General features: G+C 43.2%; 1 protein-coding gene across 1 annotated transcript in view; it reads right to left on the bottom strand.

Moving 5' to 3' along the window:
• Window positions 1-18,737, bottom strand: part of LOC311237093 (astrotactin-2-like) — a gene marked incomplete at both ends in the record, with an annotated part of 729,417 nt that overhangs the window by 353,927 nt on the left and 356,753 nt on the right. Inside the window, 1 exon segment of the mRNA XM_084324899.1 lies at window positions 15,785-15,940. Within this exon segment, the coding sequence (XP_084181025.1) occupies window positions 15,785-15,940 (156 nt within the window).

Genomic DNA, 18,737 nt, shown 5'->3' with positions numbered 1-18,737 from the left:
TTATCTATCGTTCAGGATGTAGGAACATTATACTTTTTCATTCATGCATTGTTGTGTTAATACCGTCTAGAATATAAGTATGTTTTTATCGTTTTCTGCAGTAATTCGTAGAACATGAGTTATAGGCCTAAACGCATATATAGATTATCGATTGCCGTTTATTCCCTAGACACGCTATATTAAAAAATTCAACTGTATATGATCGTATACATTATGCGTCATCATGCACGGAGGAAAGGTGGGGGGGGGGGTCGTTTATAATTCCGTGATCGTCAGTAAATGCTTTATGTAGTATAGGTGATATATTGATCAGATGGTTTGCAGTGAAATGAATAAACAATTGGGCTGAAAATAATGTTAGCGTCCTCTTACCGTGCGTCAAAGAGACTGGCGGTGAAATATCCCAAGTATAGGACGTCGATCGCCTAGGTCCATGTCCGGTTTGTATGTCGCAATAAACGCCGAAATCATATCGATTATTAAGTTTATAAAGCGATCCATATGTACTATAGTGTCTGAATTTAATCGATGCACACCTCCCACTTCCTGTTGTTCGAGTGTAACTCGCCCGACCATCCACCAGGCGGCGGTATTGAGCCGTTGTTGTATTGAGCCGTAGGGTCCAGCTGCAGCGTCGGAGGTGTATATATGAATTATGAATGCCATGGCGAAAAAATGAAATATTGATCTCAATATCGCTGTACAGCGTGGTCTGGCAGACAACGCATGGCGGGCAATAACGCTGTACAGCGTGAATGGCGGGGAATGTGTTGGCCTGATCGGCACGGTAATGGTACAAGATAAATTTCACGTCATAAATAGATCAAGACACTCTGTGTTAATTAATGTTGTGTTTCTTTTTCAAATGTAGCCAAGAGTAAAGACCCTAACCGTGTCAAAACAGCAGTTAAAGTGTATATTTTCAGCACTACGTTTGTTTACCAATGATCTTTAAGTGTTATTAGCGAAATCTGAGTTTATAGAAATCTGAACGCATTGGATCGGAAACCGGATAAATTCGACGGAAATATAGGAAGCCATCATGAAACCGTTGTAGTCCTAAGAAAGAGGAGACCCAGGGCTTTCGATGGATATCAACATTTAATATTATATATTATATGCCTGATATTCTATATTCTATATTCATATTTCAAATTGCATGTGTACGGATGGCAAAATGCAGTACTGTATCTACAAAAAACCCTGTAAATCATCTGCCCTTTATTCATTTGCTTAGATTTATTGTACACTTGATCTCAAGAAGGCTTTCCATGTCAGGTCAATGTTAGCATGGTGTTATTCACCGTCAAAGATGACAAAAAATAAAAAAGGTTAAAATAATTGATATTTTCCTTTGGTTCATTAGAATTTACTCAAGCATAGTAACAGACACACTATTTCGGACACTGGGAATACATTCCCTGAGGTCCATAGATGTCGTTAGATACCAATAACATGCAAATGGACCTTGTAGAAGTGGAGCAATCGTCCATTTATAAAATATGGCTAGGACTTAACAGGTTAATAAAATGTGTGCCACCCGCCAATGCATTTCAGCTATAAGAAAATACTGTACTTCTAATACCACCTATTTCTCAGACGTATGTCCTCTTGAAGGCAGGCCCTGACAAAAGCACAGACTCAGCTAGTGCACTGTGCATGCCCTCAGAACCTTGGACAGTGCCATGGGCTCAGGATAGCTGAATGGTTTGAAAGCCGTACCTCTTCAGTGCTGAAGTACACTTCAACACAGGCTTTTATTGCTGTTTACCCAGCCCTACCATGAGTGTGTGTGTGTGTCTTTGTATGTGTGTTAGTGTGTGTGTGTGTGTGTGTGTGTGTGTGTGTGTGTGTGTGTGTGTGTGTGTGTGTGTGTGTGTGTGTGTGTGTGTGTGTGTGTGTGTGTGTGTGTGCGTGCGTGCGTGCCACTGTATTGTCCTCATCTCTTTTCTCTCTCTTCTGTCAGGTAGCATTAACTATTACCACCACATGATAACTCCTAAAAACAGGACTAGGTAACAAACCAAATATGGCTGGACCATGCCGACCAATCGTAACTTCAGTGTTGTCGTCACCTGATCCAGCAGTCCAATCGTGCTATCTGGTTCTTACCCCGTCTGCGGAGTGCCCCCTCTGCTTGTTACTACGCCAAAGTCATCAACAGGGAAAAAAATAAATGGGGGAAAAGCTGCACTCTTGCTTAATCTCCTTAAAAACTGCCATCCGTGTAAAACGTGCAGATATACGGTGGCGCTTGGGGAGACAGGGGGGAGAAAAGGCTGTTAATTCACTGTGGAAAACGCTGTGTCAAGCTCTCGCACCGACCGACTCCCACTCTGCCGTGATCCCTCCGTCTCCACCCTTCTACACGTGTCAGGGATTTTGACGGGGCATTCATTCCCTTGACGCGGCACTAATCTGGCAAGTCTGGCCGATGAACCCGTCCGTCCGTCCGTCCACCCCCCCCCCCCCCCCACCCCCCCCGCTGAACTAATTGAGTTATTCCCTTGACTTTCGAGGACGTTTTTTGGGTGCTTGACCCCGCCCCCCCCCCCCCCCCCCCCCGTGTTAGAAGAGAGGATTTGATTTTCACAGAGGCGTGCCATTCGCTAACAAAGTTAAGCCGAGCGCGTTAATTCCAAGCGCTATTCACTCACCGGGACTTCTAATGACAAATGATAGCCTTTAATTAAGCCCATAACAGCAAAAGAAGAGCGCTCTCAAATGAGTCCCTTATCATGTTTATGTTCTTCCGCACTGTCCCGACTCGAGCGCAGAGAACCGCTAGCGGCACAGTAATCATGCATCTTAAGTTAAAACGCTCTCATGTGTGATCGCAAAGATTTATAGTACGCAGATAAAGCATGCACAATGTGCAGTGTTTAAGTGCACCACTTTGCATTTGGGAGGGCGTGGAGAACAGCAGCAGCAGGGGGATATGTTACCCAGTCAAGGGCAGATGAGCCACTCAAGGTTAACGTCTCATTTCCACAGCGGCATGGTTTCTTATGGGAATAAAAAATAAGGTATGACCAATGACACGGATGTCTTTTTTTTTTACTGTCATGTATGATTAAAACCGGTTGGAGTGCTTGACCGTGGCGATGGGCTAGATTTATTGCTCGGGGAGAAGCTGGGGTCACCCAGGTGCTGCATCTCAAAATTGCACCGGGAAAGCTAACTCACTCAACAAGGCCTTGTGCGAAGCCAAAGGAAGAGCCCCTCCGTATTCGAAGGAGCAGGCGGCCTGTGGTCTGCGCCGTTAACGACCAATTCCTTTTTCAATTCCGTTTTCAATATGTCTGAACACCCAAATTTACTGGAACAATGTAGAACCAGCTATAACATACGGTAACACCAAATGTAACTAATTAAATCCCTGGGCTTTCTTCAGCACTTACCTGCACATAGTACTTGTACATATATGTAGATATCTATGTACATATCCTACTCTTACTAGTTGAGCTGCAGGCTAGTATGACTACTACCATACTGTCTTTATACCTGTATCACTGTGTACATATTATACTACAACTCTGTACAGTGTACACACATCTGGTCAGCACTACAGTACACTCAGTAGTACTAATTTGTATATCCTGTACCCAGTTGAATGACCTATGCATTGTATATTGCTGTTGCACTTTACATTACATTTGCACTCTGGTTGGATGCCAAACTTATTTTGGTTGGACTGTACTTGTGCTGTATAATGACAATACATTTTAATCTACTCTAACTGGCAGGATGCAGGTGAAGTGAATACAAGGCAGGGTGTATTCATTGAAGGCAATGACAGGACACAGGCTTTGCTGACAGCCAAGCTGACTAACCTAACTAAAATAAAATACTAAACAGGAACAAACTATAACAGACTGATACTCAAAGGAAACACTAAGGGCATACAACATTGGACATTAAACAATGACACCACAATATTTGAACAGAGAACAGGGACTGAAATACACAGAGGGAAGATGATGAGACACACCTGGGATGATTACATACAAGAGACACCTGGGAGGGGATACTACAAAGAACTACATGGACTAAAATAACTACAACAATGGTAACCAGACGGGCGGCTGGGTGGCGTAGCGGAGATTGCGCTCGTCACCAATGCAAGAGACTCTGGTCTCGAATCCCGGTGTCAGCATTGCATGCGGCTTGAATGAATGAACACTACACAACAACAACCACCAAACACACATAGCACACACATCCACACGCACACACTCACTTTAAACAAACACACTGTAGCACCCACTCCACACACTTTATAGCACACACCCACTTTAAACAAACACACTGTAGCACCCACTCCCCACACTTTATATTTATGGATGAAGGATTGCACTACAACTCGTACACCTTACTGTAAATTGTACCTAAAATTGTACCTCATCCCATTTCTGCTTTGCACTAGATAGTACTGTACATTAGTACACTGCATAGTATTGTGTATTGTATATTATATGGTAACTCAGAACATTGTACATATGTCTATACCGAACACTGTGACCTCATTTTCTTCTTCTAAATTCATGCTATATTATGTTATTATGTTATTTGATACTATCTTGTCTAGCACAGTCTCTGGAGCGCCAGTAAGAAGCATTTTGTATGAAAGTATTCTGTACTTCTGTATGACAACTATTAAAGAACTTGAACTTGAACTTGAACTTGGCTTGGGCCAGTCATCATACTATCTCAATTGACAGAGGTAGTGGGTGGAAGTCGATGGGTGGGGATTGGACGTTGTGGACAGCGACTCCTACAGGTCGGTTGGGTGACGCCTGCACAGCAGAGACAGGAAGTATCGGGGGCAGCGTGAGCCTCCCACGCGTTACTCCTCACCACTGAGAGTCCGCGCTGTCTGGTGAAAAGATGCGACAGGCTGCCTCCTCATGTACCGGAGGGGACACGTGATGCAAGGCTTCTATCCTCACTACAGCCGACCAGTGGGAGGCATAGTCGAGCAACGTTCAAGACAGGGGAGGGGAGAATTGCCAATACGAAATTGGGATGGGAAATATCTTTTACAAATAAGGAGAAAAAATTTATAAAATACATAACACTGAGATAAGATAAACAAAATACATGAAAATATGAACACTAACCTAACAGGGGAACATGAGCAAGAGAGAAGAGGAGTCAGGACAGCCGAAACCCGCCCACTTATCCATTGTCGACTAAAAACACACTTCTTCAATCAATATCTGAAATTAAAATAAATAAATAAATATGAATATGTACTAGCCTTTGTACTTTAGTACTAGTATTACTAGTACACATTCTGCTACTAAGGAATCTACCGTGCCTATATGCTAATATGCACTCAAGTCTGTAGCTCTCTAGTTTGACACTGTTTGACAAACAATGTTACTTTACCCTTAGCTGCCAGAGTTGTACCCTTCATGCTGACTTATTGAACAGCACTTGTAAGTCACTTTGGATAAAAGCATCAGCTAAATGACTAAATGTAAAATGTAAATGTAAAATGAAGAATGGGAGAGCGGAAGAGGCAGTCCATGGTCTGGCAAGAGGGCCAGCATGTTACACAGATTGGGGGAGAACAGGAGAGGCAGTCCATGGTCTGGCAATAGGGGCATAATGTTGCATCATGTTTATGCTGCATCTGATAATTTGAGTGTTGTAAGTTTTCTTTTTTTGGAGCAATCCAAGCCAACTCGTCAAGTAAGTGATCGTTTTTAAATGTCCTAAAAAAAACCTTGACAAAACTTGTCCATATCAAAAGTTGTAATGTTAAGTGTATTTGATAAGGGCATTACAGTAGCATTATAATGGTTGCATACACCTATACACAAAAATGCCCGATGCACTGAGTTTAGTGTTTGTAGCAAAACGCTAATTTACAACACTTTTATAGAAAGTTAAAATGGAGGAGAAGAAAATAAATCTATATATTTCACAAATACAGATGTAGATACATACTAAAATGCATCCACAAATATATAGCCTATATACAAATACAGATGTAGGGGAAAGCTGGACTTTTGACAAATGTTATTCACTTGTTTATCAAATATTCAACCTCACTGATGACTTTTACCATGAATTGATTTTATTACCGTTTGCGTATGGTAAAACAGAGAGGTTTTTTGTTAATTGAGTTAAGTGAGATAACTCAAGCCAATGCAACACAGGAAGTAGGGACACAGTAAGCTTCCTAGATGTTTTGGAAGATGTGTAAATTACTGTATCATCCGCATACATTTGGCAGCCCACCGCAGGACAAGTTACAGGTAGGTAATTAATATACATGCTAAATAGCAGTGGACCTAGCATCGAGTTTGAATATCAGCACACTGTGGTTGACAGTGTCGAAAGCCTTTTGTAAGTCTAAGAAGACCACTCCCACAACATGACCTTTATCCAGAAGACCTTTCGTTTGCTCGAGCAGATGGCAGTTTGCAGTCTCAGTAAAGTGTTTGGGTCTGAATCTAAATTGTTGTTGATGCAGTAGCTGATTTGTCTCTACAGTATATGTGTTGTGAGTTGCTCTGCTGCAATTATTATTATATAGTATCTTGGAGACAACTGGGGGGATAGCAATGGGTGTGTAATTACATGCCAAGTGTTGCTCACCAAATGTATAGATTGGACTGATAACAGCTTGTTTTCCAGGTCTCAGGTAAGTTATTGTGCAACGGTCTGCCCTTCCTGCCTGGCCATGGGCTGCCCCTCCTGCCAGGTCATGGACTGTTCTCCCCTGCTCTGCCTCTCCCATTGTCATTATTTGTTATCATTGTATATATGTCTCTATTTCTCCATGTGTTCTGTGTCAAGCAATATGAGAGCCAATGGCAGTCATGAAAAAGTAATAAGAACAAAAAATATATAATAATGTCACTCCCATGTGCCTTCCGGCCCAAGCCTACAATATGCACAGGCTAAACCCAGAGTCACTTGCCCCTGTGACCTCCATTATTCTGGACAATCAACACCAGCACCTTTACTAAACCTTCTATAAGATTGTGACATGTTTGGACACTAAATATATTGTTCCTTAATGGCAGATATCAAATCATATTTGTCGGTGGTTTGGCTTCTCTCCCAGTGTAATATTTCATCATATATGGGGTTCAGATCTGGGGATTCTGGGGGCATTATGATCCAATGTATTCACCCTGCCTCAATGCAGGCCTTTGCAGCAGAGTGTTCGGGGTCGTTGTCTAGATGTTCTTCGCCAAAGGTTTCTTATATGTATGGGCCCGCATTCTCCTTGATTATCGCTTCTGTTCATTATAATAATGAATAATAATAATGGCTTGGATTTATATAGCGCTCTTCATGACACCCAGAGCACTTCACAGAGCAATTATTCGTTCATACACAGTCATACCGGTGGTGGTAAGCTACAATTGCAGCCAGAGCTGCCCTGAGGCAGACTCACGGAATCCATCAAATGTGACAAGGGGACCTGTGGCTCAGCAGATAGGGGGGCGGTTCGATTCCGGCTCCTCCTGGGAGCATGTCGAAGTGTCCTTGAGCAAGACACTTAACCCTTAACTGCTCCCGATGAGCAGGTTGGCATCTCGCATTGGTTGCATCCATGTGTGTGAATGTGTGAGTGAATGGGTGCGTGGCCTGTCATTCCTCTGTGTAGTTTGGGGGGGGATTCACTGGTTTTCCTCATGGTGACGGGGGCACCGGGACCGGGGGAGATGGGGCGGCCCGCAGGGGTGGTATTCCCGTTGCCGTGCATGGCAGTGTGGCGCGTGGGCTGTTTGTGTTTTCCTTCGGTCATGGCGTGCTTTATCGGGGGGGGGGGGGGGGGGGGGGGGGGATGTGGTAGGGATTGATGTGTGGGGTGTTTGGGGGGACTGACTGTTCCAGGGGGGGGGGGGGGTTCACATGCCTTCGAGCGGCATTGTGCTATTGTACTTATTTTATGCCTATTCTTAAGTCTGCCCGTTTTACATTGCACTACTGTTATTGACGTTTCTACCTATTCTTATGTCAATTTATGCATTGTTTTTTTATTTAGTCAATTAGTGTGCTGATTTTATGCCTATGTCCATTTAATACTAATTGCTGTGGTGCACTCAGGACTGCGGTCCATGTGTGAAGAGTAATACTGTATATAGATAGTTATTAGTGTGGGTGACCTGGCGAAGCCAGGTTGCAACCCACACTATACATATCCATACTCTTTTTATTTATTTTTTATTTATTCCACCGATTTTGCAAACACTTTGCAACACGTAAGCGTTCGCGCCCCATACACGTGAAAGGTATCAAAACGAGCGGCTTGCCTATGGCAACACTGGTCTCCGAACTCGTAAAGTTTCACCGCACCGTCTGGCTACGAATCGACTTTAAACGGTAAAATTTCAGAAATGCATGCAATTTAGAGTGCGAGATCCACCGATTTTGCAAACAACACTCGTGCCAGAGCGTTCGCGCCCCATACACGTGAAAGGTATCAAAACGACCGGCTTGCTCCAACTCGATGTGCTATTCGAACTCGTAAAGTTTCACCGCACCGTCTGGCTACGAATCGACTTTAAACGGTAAAATTTCGGAAATACAGTGCAATTTAGAGTTTCAAACACTTTGCAACACGTAAGCGTTCGCGCACCATACACGTGAAAGGTATCAAAACGAGCGGCTTGCCTATGGCAACTGCGGTCTTCGAACTCGTAAAAGTTTCACCGCACCGTCTGGCTACGAATCGACTTTAAACGGTAAAATGTCGGTCCCATTGGGAATGCATTGAATTTTAGAGTGTAGCAGCTGAAATAATCTTTTTCCCCCTACCTTGGGTGAATTGCGAGTGTGATCTCAATTTTGGACGTATAAATAAAACAAACACATCAAAACGATGACACGGCTGTCAGCCCACTCACAAAAGAAAAATAAATGGAATTGGACATTTCTATCTCAACTGACGACCATTTGTTTGAAGGTTCTCCTCCCCATTGACCGCCATGCAATCGCCCTCTAGAAATCAATTTTTTCACACAATTTTTTAGCCTTCTGTTCCGATCGCCGAAGGAGTGCCACAATATCGCACGAATGCCACAATCTCGCGCACAACCCTTCGCCTACTCATTGTAGTGCTCTTGTGCGAGTCACAACGCTTCATCTCTTATAGTTTTCTTTTAATCAATGTGACAATGCAGTCATGCATCTGCCTCCATAGAAATGCATTGGATAGAAAATATGCAAGTCATAGTGATTGCTTCACCTGTGTGGCTCATGGCTGATTGGTTCAGGCTTAACAGCTGTGAGGCTCAGGGCTCATGGCTGAGCTGACCTGCCAATGACATCATCCACTTAACCCATCATTGGCCATCACTGTGTTGCAGTACTGAATTGCTGGACAGCGCCCTCTGTCTTGTGGGTTGTGTCATTGTACTCAGTAGGGATATCCTCTTTAATTTTTCATTGGTCCATGTTGACCACCTTTCATTGGTCGATGTTGACCACTCCCCCGATCCTTAGACCACGCCCCCTTAGGCCACACCCCCTCAGTGTATCTCTTGAACCGTTTGTCGTAGAGACTTGCGGATTGTGCCATTGGTCGATGTTGACCACCTTTCATTGGTCAATGTTGACCACTCCCCCTGTTGACCACCTTTCATTGGTCGATGTTGACCACTCCCCCGATCCTTAGACCACGCCCCCTTAGGCCACACCCCCTCAGTGTATCTCTTGAACCGTTTGTCGTAGAGACTTGCGGATTGTGCCATTGGTCGATGTTGACCACCTTTCATTGGTCGATGTTGACCACTCCCCCGATCCTTAGACCACGCCCCCTTAGGCCACACCCCCTCAGTGTATCTCTTGAACCGTTTGTCGTAGAGACTTGCGGATTGTGCCATTGGTCGATGTTGATCGGAAAAATCCGAAAACTCGAAAAAATCCCAAAACTCGGAAAAATCTAAAATCCGAAAAAGTTCAAAAACTCGGAAAAATCCCAAAACCCGAAAACTCTGAAAAATCCGAAAACTCGGAAAAATCCGAAAACTCGGAAAAATCCGAAAACTCGGAAAAATCTAAAAAGTTCCAAAACTCCGAAAAATCACAAAACTCGGAAAAATCCGAAAACTCGGAAACATCAAAAATCCGAAAAAGTTCAAAAACTCGGAAAAGTCCGAAAATCCGAAAACTCGGAAAAATCCAAAAACTCTGAAAATTCCGAAAACTCGGAAACATCAAAAATCCGAAAAAGTTCAAAAACTCTAAAAAGTCCGAAAACCCCAAAAACTCTGAAAATTCCAAAAACTCGGAAACAGCAAAAATCCGAAAAAGTTCAAAAACTCGGAAAAGTCTGAAAACCCGAAAACTCGGAAAAATCCGAAAACTCGGAAAAAGCCGAAAACTCGGAAAAATCCGAAAACTCGGAAAAATCCCAAATCTCGGAAAAGTCCGAAAACCCGAAAATTCCGAAAAAGTTCAAAAACTTGAAAAAGTCAGAAAACCCGAAAAGTTAGTTTTTGTTTTAGTTCGTTTGTTTTTTTGCGTTTTTGTTTTAGTTCGTTTGTTTTTTTCTCATATAGAGAGTGAGAGAGACAGAGGAGAGAGATAAGTGTGATACAGGCTCATATAGAGAGTGAGAGAGACAGAGGAGGAGAGAGAAGTGTGATACAGGCTCATATAGAGAGTGAGAGAGACAGAGGAGGAGAGAGAAGTGTGATACAGGCTCATATAGAGAGTGAGAGAGTGAACTTTGAAGGTGTTTTCCCAAAAATGAGTTTTAAGAGTTTTTCCTCATACTCTGAGCCAGAAATCTCCACTTCAGTAGCACTCACATACACCAACCCTTCCAGTTCTATTCATATCTATGTTCTGAAGGTATTTACAGAAGGGTTTGTTGATATCGCATTCATACCCTGATTTATATCACATTTTATTCATAAAAACATGGCGAAATATGGAATTTTACCATAAAAATGGAGTATTTTCTGATTTATGGAGTGATAAAAAGAGATATCCAAAATCCCCTCTGTAATAACCTTTGGCTCTAATGTGTCAACAAAATGAAACTATAATTTTGAAAATGGCATTATCCAATGTTCAGATTTCTGTCCTGGAATTATATGCATATTTAAGTAGGTCATGCCTCATTTGCATATTGAAACATAATGTCAGAAAACTTGTAATACAAAAAAGTCTTGTCTTAATATAAGTAATCAACTGGGGAAGTTTCATTGTGATATCTATTAGTTAAATGTTTTACCCTATTCACCTGTAGTGTCTCGCCTTAAATCAAAACTCAAAACCCACCTATATCGCCTGGCCTTCCCTGACTCACTTTGACTCTTGCCGTACTTGTCGACGTGTTGTTCTGTTTTGTTCTGTTTTTCCTTTGTCTATCCGTTGATTTTATTAAATTTTTTTAGTGGTACCATGATTTCAAGGTTCTAACTGACATTTTGGACATTAGTTATTGTGTCCTAAACATTTTGTTATTGATAAAAGTAAAGCTCTGACAAGTGTCCTTTATGTATATGACTGGTTGAACACCTCAAATTGTTTATTTAAGTAAGATATTTTTGTCTTATTATATCAACAGTCGAGGAGTGCAAAAGAAAATGGAAGTAGATAGAGAGATAGACCCTCTCCCCCGTTGGCCGGCGGTGCACAGGCGTCACCCACACTTTCACAATTTCCCCCGCGCGGAATTGTCTAGTTAATATTTATTATTGTTATATTGTAGACATGTGTGCATTGAAATGCCTGTAAAGTCTCGACGACATTGAACATGAGGGTGACCTCAATTGTATTTTCGAGAATAAATAAAGGTTGATGATGAATGTGAGGCATACTGTAAGTTGTAAAGCGCTTTGGATAAAAGTGCTCTATAAAAGATGCAGTCCATCTGTGCAATTGCTCCCCAACAGTGTACTTTGAGAGGGTGTCCTGGCGCTGGTTCTTCAGCGCGGTGCCAGCGCCACAGTGGCTTCTCATCCGTGACCACTACATCATGCCACAGCTCCATTGTCCCAAGCCACTGGACAGCCTCTTGGTTTTTCTCCCGAATCATTGGACACACTGGAGTCATCCCGTATGTCCAGCCAAGTCGTCTGTGAGCTTTGCGTCTGGCACTTGTGAACAACATCGCTGTCCGGCTTCTGGCTGTTACCTCTCTAGCAACCATCGAGTTGTGTGATATTTCTTTATTTTAGAATAGATACAGATAGATGGATGAGATACTCACTCAAACATTGTCCACGGGTGTGTGTGTGCCGTGGTAGCTTCACTTTGTAATGGTTGTATGCTGTCCTGTTTGTAACAAAAACACAAATTGATGCAAAGTGACTCTGTATTGAGCCTGTAGCTGCATCACATCGCTAGAATGATGTGTGCTGTGTTTAGTCATTTTCAGCCTTGAAAACCAACCAGTGGTGACCAAAAATAAATATGACTGGAGTATATAGTATTGTGCAAGTTCATCTCAATCCCACTTCATTCTGCTCTGAGGTTCATCTCTGCATTATATATATCTTATCTTATCTTATCTGTATTATTATTCTTCATCATAGCTGTGTTGACGCTACTTGAAGACATGATGCCAAATAACCATATTTCTTTTTTTAATTGGCATTTCTATTGCTTTATTGGACAGACCCGGCAGAGAGGAAGGATAGGAGAAGATATGGGGCGAGTACATTCCGCAAAAGTCGCCGGGTGCCGGGAGGCAAACCCGGGACGGCCGCATTGCACTGCAGTGCGTTACGTGGTGCGCCACTCTGGCGCCCCTGATGCCAAATAACCTTTACCACACTATACATATATGTCTTTCTAAATATGCATATATTATTCATTCACACAGTTTTTATTCAGAGACCTGTCACAGCTGTCTGTCATTGGTTCGCCTCGACTATTGCAATGCACTGCTAGCTCGTTTACAGACTTGCGCCCCCCAAGGCGCTTCAAGTCATACAGAATGTGGCGACCCGCCTGATCTCTCAGCCCACACCACCCTACTTCTACTGGCTTCCCATCGGTGCATGAATCTGCCTCAACGGTCAATGGTCTCTTAACTACACACCCCCAAGGTCCGTACGCTCTGCATCATCTGGCTGCCTGAGACTCACTCCTCTTATGGCTCCTGGGGGGGTCATTGAAATGAGGCAGACAATTCTCTACCCTGGCCCCGACTTCTCACCACAGTCAGGACAGCTGAAAGTGAAACCCACCCAATTGTGTGCTGTTGACTAAAAACACACTTTTTTAATGAATTATAATAAAATTACTTTCTTACTGTATTCTACTGGGAGAGATGGCGCGACCAGCGGGGTTGGCACTCCCGTCGCCGTGCATGGCGGTGTGAGTGGCATGCAGGCTTTTTGTGTTTTCCTATTTTAAATTTTTTTATTATTATGTTTTTGGTAGATTTGTATTGGTTTTTACTACCGGGCAGTCCGGTAGAGAAAGAGAGAGGAAGAATGGGAGACAGAGCGGGGGAAGACATTCGGCAAAGAACGCCAGGTCCGGGAATCAAACCCGGGTCGGCCGTGCCGCGACGCAGCGCGTTACGTGGTTCGCCACTCGGGCGCCCCTTATTGTACTTATTTTATGTCTATTCTTATGTCTGCACTTTCTACATTGCACTACTTTTATTGTCTTGTATACTTATTATTATGTCTGCACTTTATGCATTGCTTTTATTCTGTCAACTGTATGCTCATTGTATGCCTATGTTCATTGTATGCTATTTGCTGTAAAGCACTTTGAGCTGCAATCCATGTATGAAATGTGCTATATAAATTAATAAAGTTATTATTATTATTATTATTATTATTATTATTATTATTATTATTATTATTATTATTATTATTATTATTATTATTATTATTATTATTATTATTAATTATTATTATTATTATTATTATTATTATTATTATTATTATTATTATTATTATTATTATTATTATTATTATTATTATTATTATTATTATTATTATTATTATCATTATCATTAATATTATTATTATTATTACTGTTACAGAATGTACTATGCTACTGTACATGCCTATACTACTATCTACTATGCATATACTACTACTATGCTACTATGGCTATACTACTACCTACTGTGCTATGTCTATACTACTATGCACTCAGAGTAAAGAATTCAAGTCTGCCACTGCTAGACGAACAATACCACTTACCCTCAGCAGCCAGAGGTGCACCTGGTGTACCGCTAGAGCTGTGACTTGCTAGTTGTTACACAATTTGTAAGTCACTTTGGATAAAGGTGTCAGCTAAATGACATATTTCCCTGCAGCAGGAAATGCCTCACCAGTAAAATATCCAGTCATTCAGCAAACAGCAAAAAGCAAAGTCTGCCTGGTGGGGAAAACAGGCTGTAATGTAAATTGACAAGTATTTCCCCTTTATATTCCATTATACTGCAGTATGTATAAAGGCTGTCGCCGACTGCTATGTATAATAACCTACTGTAACATCCCTTTGTTTAATTTGCTGTACAGGCCAGAGTTATTGACAAAGTACTTAGACCTATATCGACATATCGTGTCCCTATTCCCTATGTGCCTAGCAGAAGTTGTGTCATTAGTGGCCGATATAGTCCGACGCAAAACGGGCAGGCTTCGCAAAGAGAATGCTCAACAGCTTAAGGACTTCCTGGAGGTGACAAGAGGACATGCTGAATCATGTCGAGACCCGCTCGGAACATCCACCAATGCTGGTCAAACCTGCCCCATTGCCTGCAACTGTCTCTCTTTTGCCGGCTGATGTCGTCGCACGATTCTCAGGTTCTCGCCAGGTTTGGACCCCGTTACCAAATTAATTTTAGAATTTGGCCCTTTCACCTTCTCCCTTCCAGTCCCCCCAGCGTCCAGCTCCATTGGCTCCCCGGCTGTCACTAGACAGAGAGCGTAGAGTCCTGCCTGACATTTCCCTGCAGACTCTTTCAAGTGCTCACATAAAGAACCAAGTCAATGTTTGAGAGGTGTATGATAGACCTAATTATTCTGATGATGTTTTAGCCTAGACAATTAAAGGCAAACGAGAATAACAAAGTGTTTATGGTAAATGTAGTCAATTGTAGTGATACCTTCCTCGGTGCGTGCTATGTTGGCCGTGCTGGCAGGGCCTACATGTACCAGGATGCATCGCGAGGAGGCTGTTTATATCTGCTCTGTGTATAAGTGAGAATGCTGTCTGATAGATTATTCGATTATTCGATAGCAAAACTGAACAAACAACAGCAATGGCAGAGGAAAGAGAAAGCTGGTAACTATTCTTCCTGACTAAATTATGTGAGCAACTTTGCCTTGAGCTCTGAGCAAAATATGTTGAGTTGGTGGTGGGTGGGCAGGTGTTATTATAGTGGGCCTAGCAGACCTCTGTGGTAACGTTAGGACATCAACAGTAGTTTGGAAGATGATGCCTTCAAGTTGTTTCCTGAAACCATGAAATCAGTTTCACCACAGTCACAGTGGGATGATGAAAACAGAGCCATAGATTAGGATCACCTAGCATCCATCCAAGTGCATTTAGTAAGATGAAACACATTATCGACAGTGGCTCAGGAGGTAGAGCAGTTAACCCCTAACTGCTTCCGATGAGCAGGTTGGCACCTTGCATGGTTGCCTCCGCCATCGGTGTGAATGTGCGTGAGTGAACGGGTAAATATGAGGAACACAATTGTAAAGTGCTTTGGATAAAAGCGCTATATAAATGCACCATTTACCATTTGCCATTTATATCACTAAAATCACCACACCATGACTGAATGTTCATCTGACACGCCTTCCCCGTCTACCACGCGGCCGTCTCGTACCTCTGGTGTGGCTGGGGCCCCTCTTGCGGCCCGTGGACGAGCTGTGGGTGACGTGCTGGAAGTGGGCCATGTCCATGGTGGCGTTGGGGGTGCGGAGACTCTCCTTGAACCTTTGCATCAGGTCCTCCACCACCTCCTGCTGCTTGGGTTCCATGGCTGTCGGGGGGGGGGGGGGGCGTGGTGAGAGAGAGAGAAGAGAGAGAGACGGAAGTGAAAATAGAGAAACGGGCCAAAACGGTTTCACACTTAAAAGAGACAGACCGTGCGCAGTGTGGCTGATAACAGCCGGGGTGAGCGTCGGAATGTGTACAATGGAAGCGTAAAAAAGCGAGCAGCTCAAAATAGCATGTCACACTGTCCTGCTGCTCCGTCTTCTGTGGTGCTAATCAACAAGATATCTGTGATGTCACTGAAGCTTGTATGTGCGTGTGTGCATACATGTGTGCGTGTGTGTGTGTGTGTGTGTGTGTGTGTGTGTGTGTGTGTGTGTGTGTGTGTGTGTGTGTGTGTGTGTGTGTGTGTGTGTGTATTTGAGTATTTGTTTTACCAAAGGTCTTAGGCCTCTTACCTAGCGCTAACGTGACACCCAATAATGGAGTGCCTCAGATGAAGAACCATAATAACTTGTTTTAAATTTTTCAAGGGAGGCAATGTTTTGACGTAGAAACTGCGAACACACTGGTTCACCTGAGAAAGCAGAGCAGGGGAGTCATGTTATTTGTTAAATGTGTGTACAGTCACTGCAAAATGAGCAATACTAACTAGTAACAAGTGTCTCCTATCATTTATTTATGAACGGAGGGGAAGAATCCACTCCCTGCTTCCTTTCCACTCTCTGCAGAAAATCACCAACCCACAGGGGGGACGACGACGACTATGACCCATCTAAATATGTTCTGCCCCATTGTGCCACAGCCATGGTGATGGAATGTGAAAGTAGAGTATTCTCCATCGTCTCCCAGAAACACACACACACACACACACACCCAAGAGAACGTCCAAAGAAAGATCTCTCTCTTAAAAGAATAAATAAATAAAAGAAAACAAAGGTGCAACTATTCATCTGCAGTCTCCATTACCGCACTGCCGCTGCTCGCCGCCGCCCCCGCGATCCATCAGCGGTTCAATTAAAGTGAGATATGTAGACCTGGAAGTCTCTCAGAGGGCCGATGATTCGTCGAGACAAGGGCTATTTACTCAGAGCCGCGCGGAGCAGTGTAGCGTGACACAACGCCGGGCCTGGTGTCCAGATATGATATGAGCAAACCGGAGAGAGGAGGGGGGAGGGTTTGAAGATGAATGTGTGTCCCACCCCCCCCTGTGCGCTCACAGTCGCGCGTAGCCGTCTCGGAAGATGGGACCATTCTTCACCGATACCCCCATCTGTCCCCACGGACGTCCATCTATCAGTCAGTCAGTCAGTTTTGCAGGTGTGCTCACGCCATGAATTATGGTTATGGAAATATCCCCGGGTACTCGTTCACGGTCGCATGTCGATGAGCAATGAGTAAGGAGCAGGGCGAGAAGAGGAGGACGGAGGAGGAGAAAGGGAGGACACAAGCGATAGATTAGCTTTATTAATCAAGTAGCTGTCCTTGTTGGAGCCAAGAACACTGCCTACCGAATTTCCTGCCCAGTTTGCAAAAGTTGTTTTACTTTTGGGTGTGGGGATAAATAGTTACATTATGTAGTTGTATTATATTTATTTTGGGGCCTGAGGTAGTCAGGCAGGGAAGGGGATAATTAATTAAAAAAAAAATTGGTGTGTGCAAAAATGTATAAAAAAAAGATCTAGCCAATACATGGAAAGAAGAGGCTCTGGGAAATAAATAGGGCAAATTAAAATGAGAATTGGAATCATGCTTAAACATGTTCCAGAGATTCAAGAAGATCCTATAGGCCTACGATGTGGGACCAAATATTACTATATGTTGATTGTAGATTAAATGATAATAACCCCTTGTCTTATATGGACTGCTACCTAATAATTTCATTGAGCTGTAATCAACACAAGGATCTAATGTCCCCGATGACATCTGGTGGCCATATTCAAACAAATGTATTCTCAATAACTGTCAAACTAAATTAATGTCTGCAAAACGGTTTAGAGTTTTTGGATATGTGTGAGATAATGTGCAAAATGAATCTGCATTGTTTTGTGGTGAAGTGCCCCTTTAATGTCACAAATAGTACCTCGTATCGGCTTGTCTGGGTGCAACAACGTCATACTGCATGGGAATACACCTTTAAACTCACTGGGGTTTGAATCATGGTCTAGCGTGTGCAATAGAAGTGCAGCAATCCCAGCACCAGATATGAACCAGAAAATGAACCGTGCTCCTCGTGAAATCATCCTGGAGACTGTGACATTCACATTTTCCATCTGTCCCAACGCATTATCTATGGAGCTGTAGAGTGTATCGGTGTGACACGCAGCACAGTTGGAGGGGGGTTGAGGGGTGTGAATCTATTCCTCTGCAGGAGACAAGAGTTTGACAACACTGGCTGAACTTGCACCAGGGGCAGAGGAATACCCCTGTCTGGAAGCTTGACACTGAAAAAGCTGGTAGTCTGCTTTCAGCAACATCCTACACTTATCTCAGAGTCCCCGCTGGACACTTATCAAACAGGTTTACTGTACCGACAGGCTTGAGCTCATCTCGCCTCTTCGCGTCCACTTGACCGCAGATTTAAGAGCGTGTCATGTTTAAAACTCCTGTGGGAGTCTCGCTTAGCCAGCGGCCCTCCCAAGACAGCTGGCTAACAACTTAAAAAAAAGATAAAAAGAAAGAAAAGGAGAGAGCATTCAGGCAGCTTCGCTAGGCTAAATGCACTGGATGTTCCCACCAGGCGTTTAAGGTACCGCCAGGCTAATCCAGAGGACTTTGGTGTTTAAGGTAGCGCCGGGCTAATCCAGAGGACTTTGGCGCTCAGCAAACAAACGGAGAGGGGG

The sequence above is a fragment of the Notolepis coatsorum genome (genome assembly GCF_963971535.1).
Source record: "Notolepis coatsorum genome assembly, chromosome: 11".
In the NCBI taxonomy this organism is placed as follows: domain Eukaryota; kingdom Metazoa; phylum Chordata; class Actinopteri; order Aulopiformes; family Paralepididae; genus Notolepis; species Notolepis coatsorum.
Note: the sequence above shows the minus strand (reverse complement) of the source record. Positions and strands in the feature narration are given on the sequence as shown.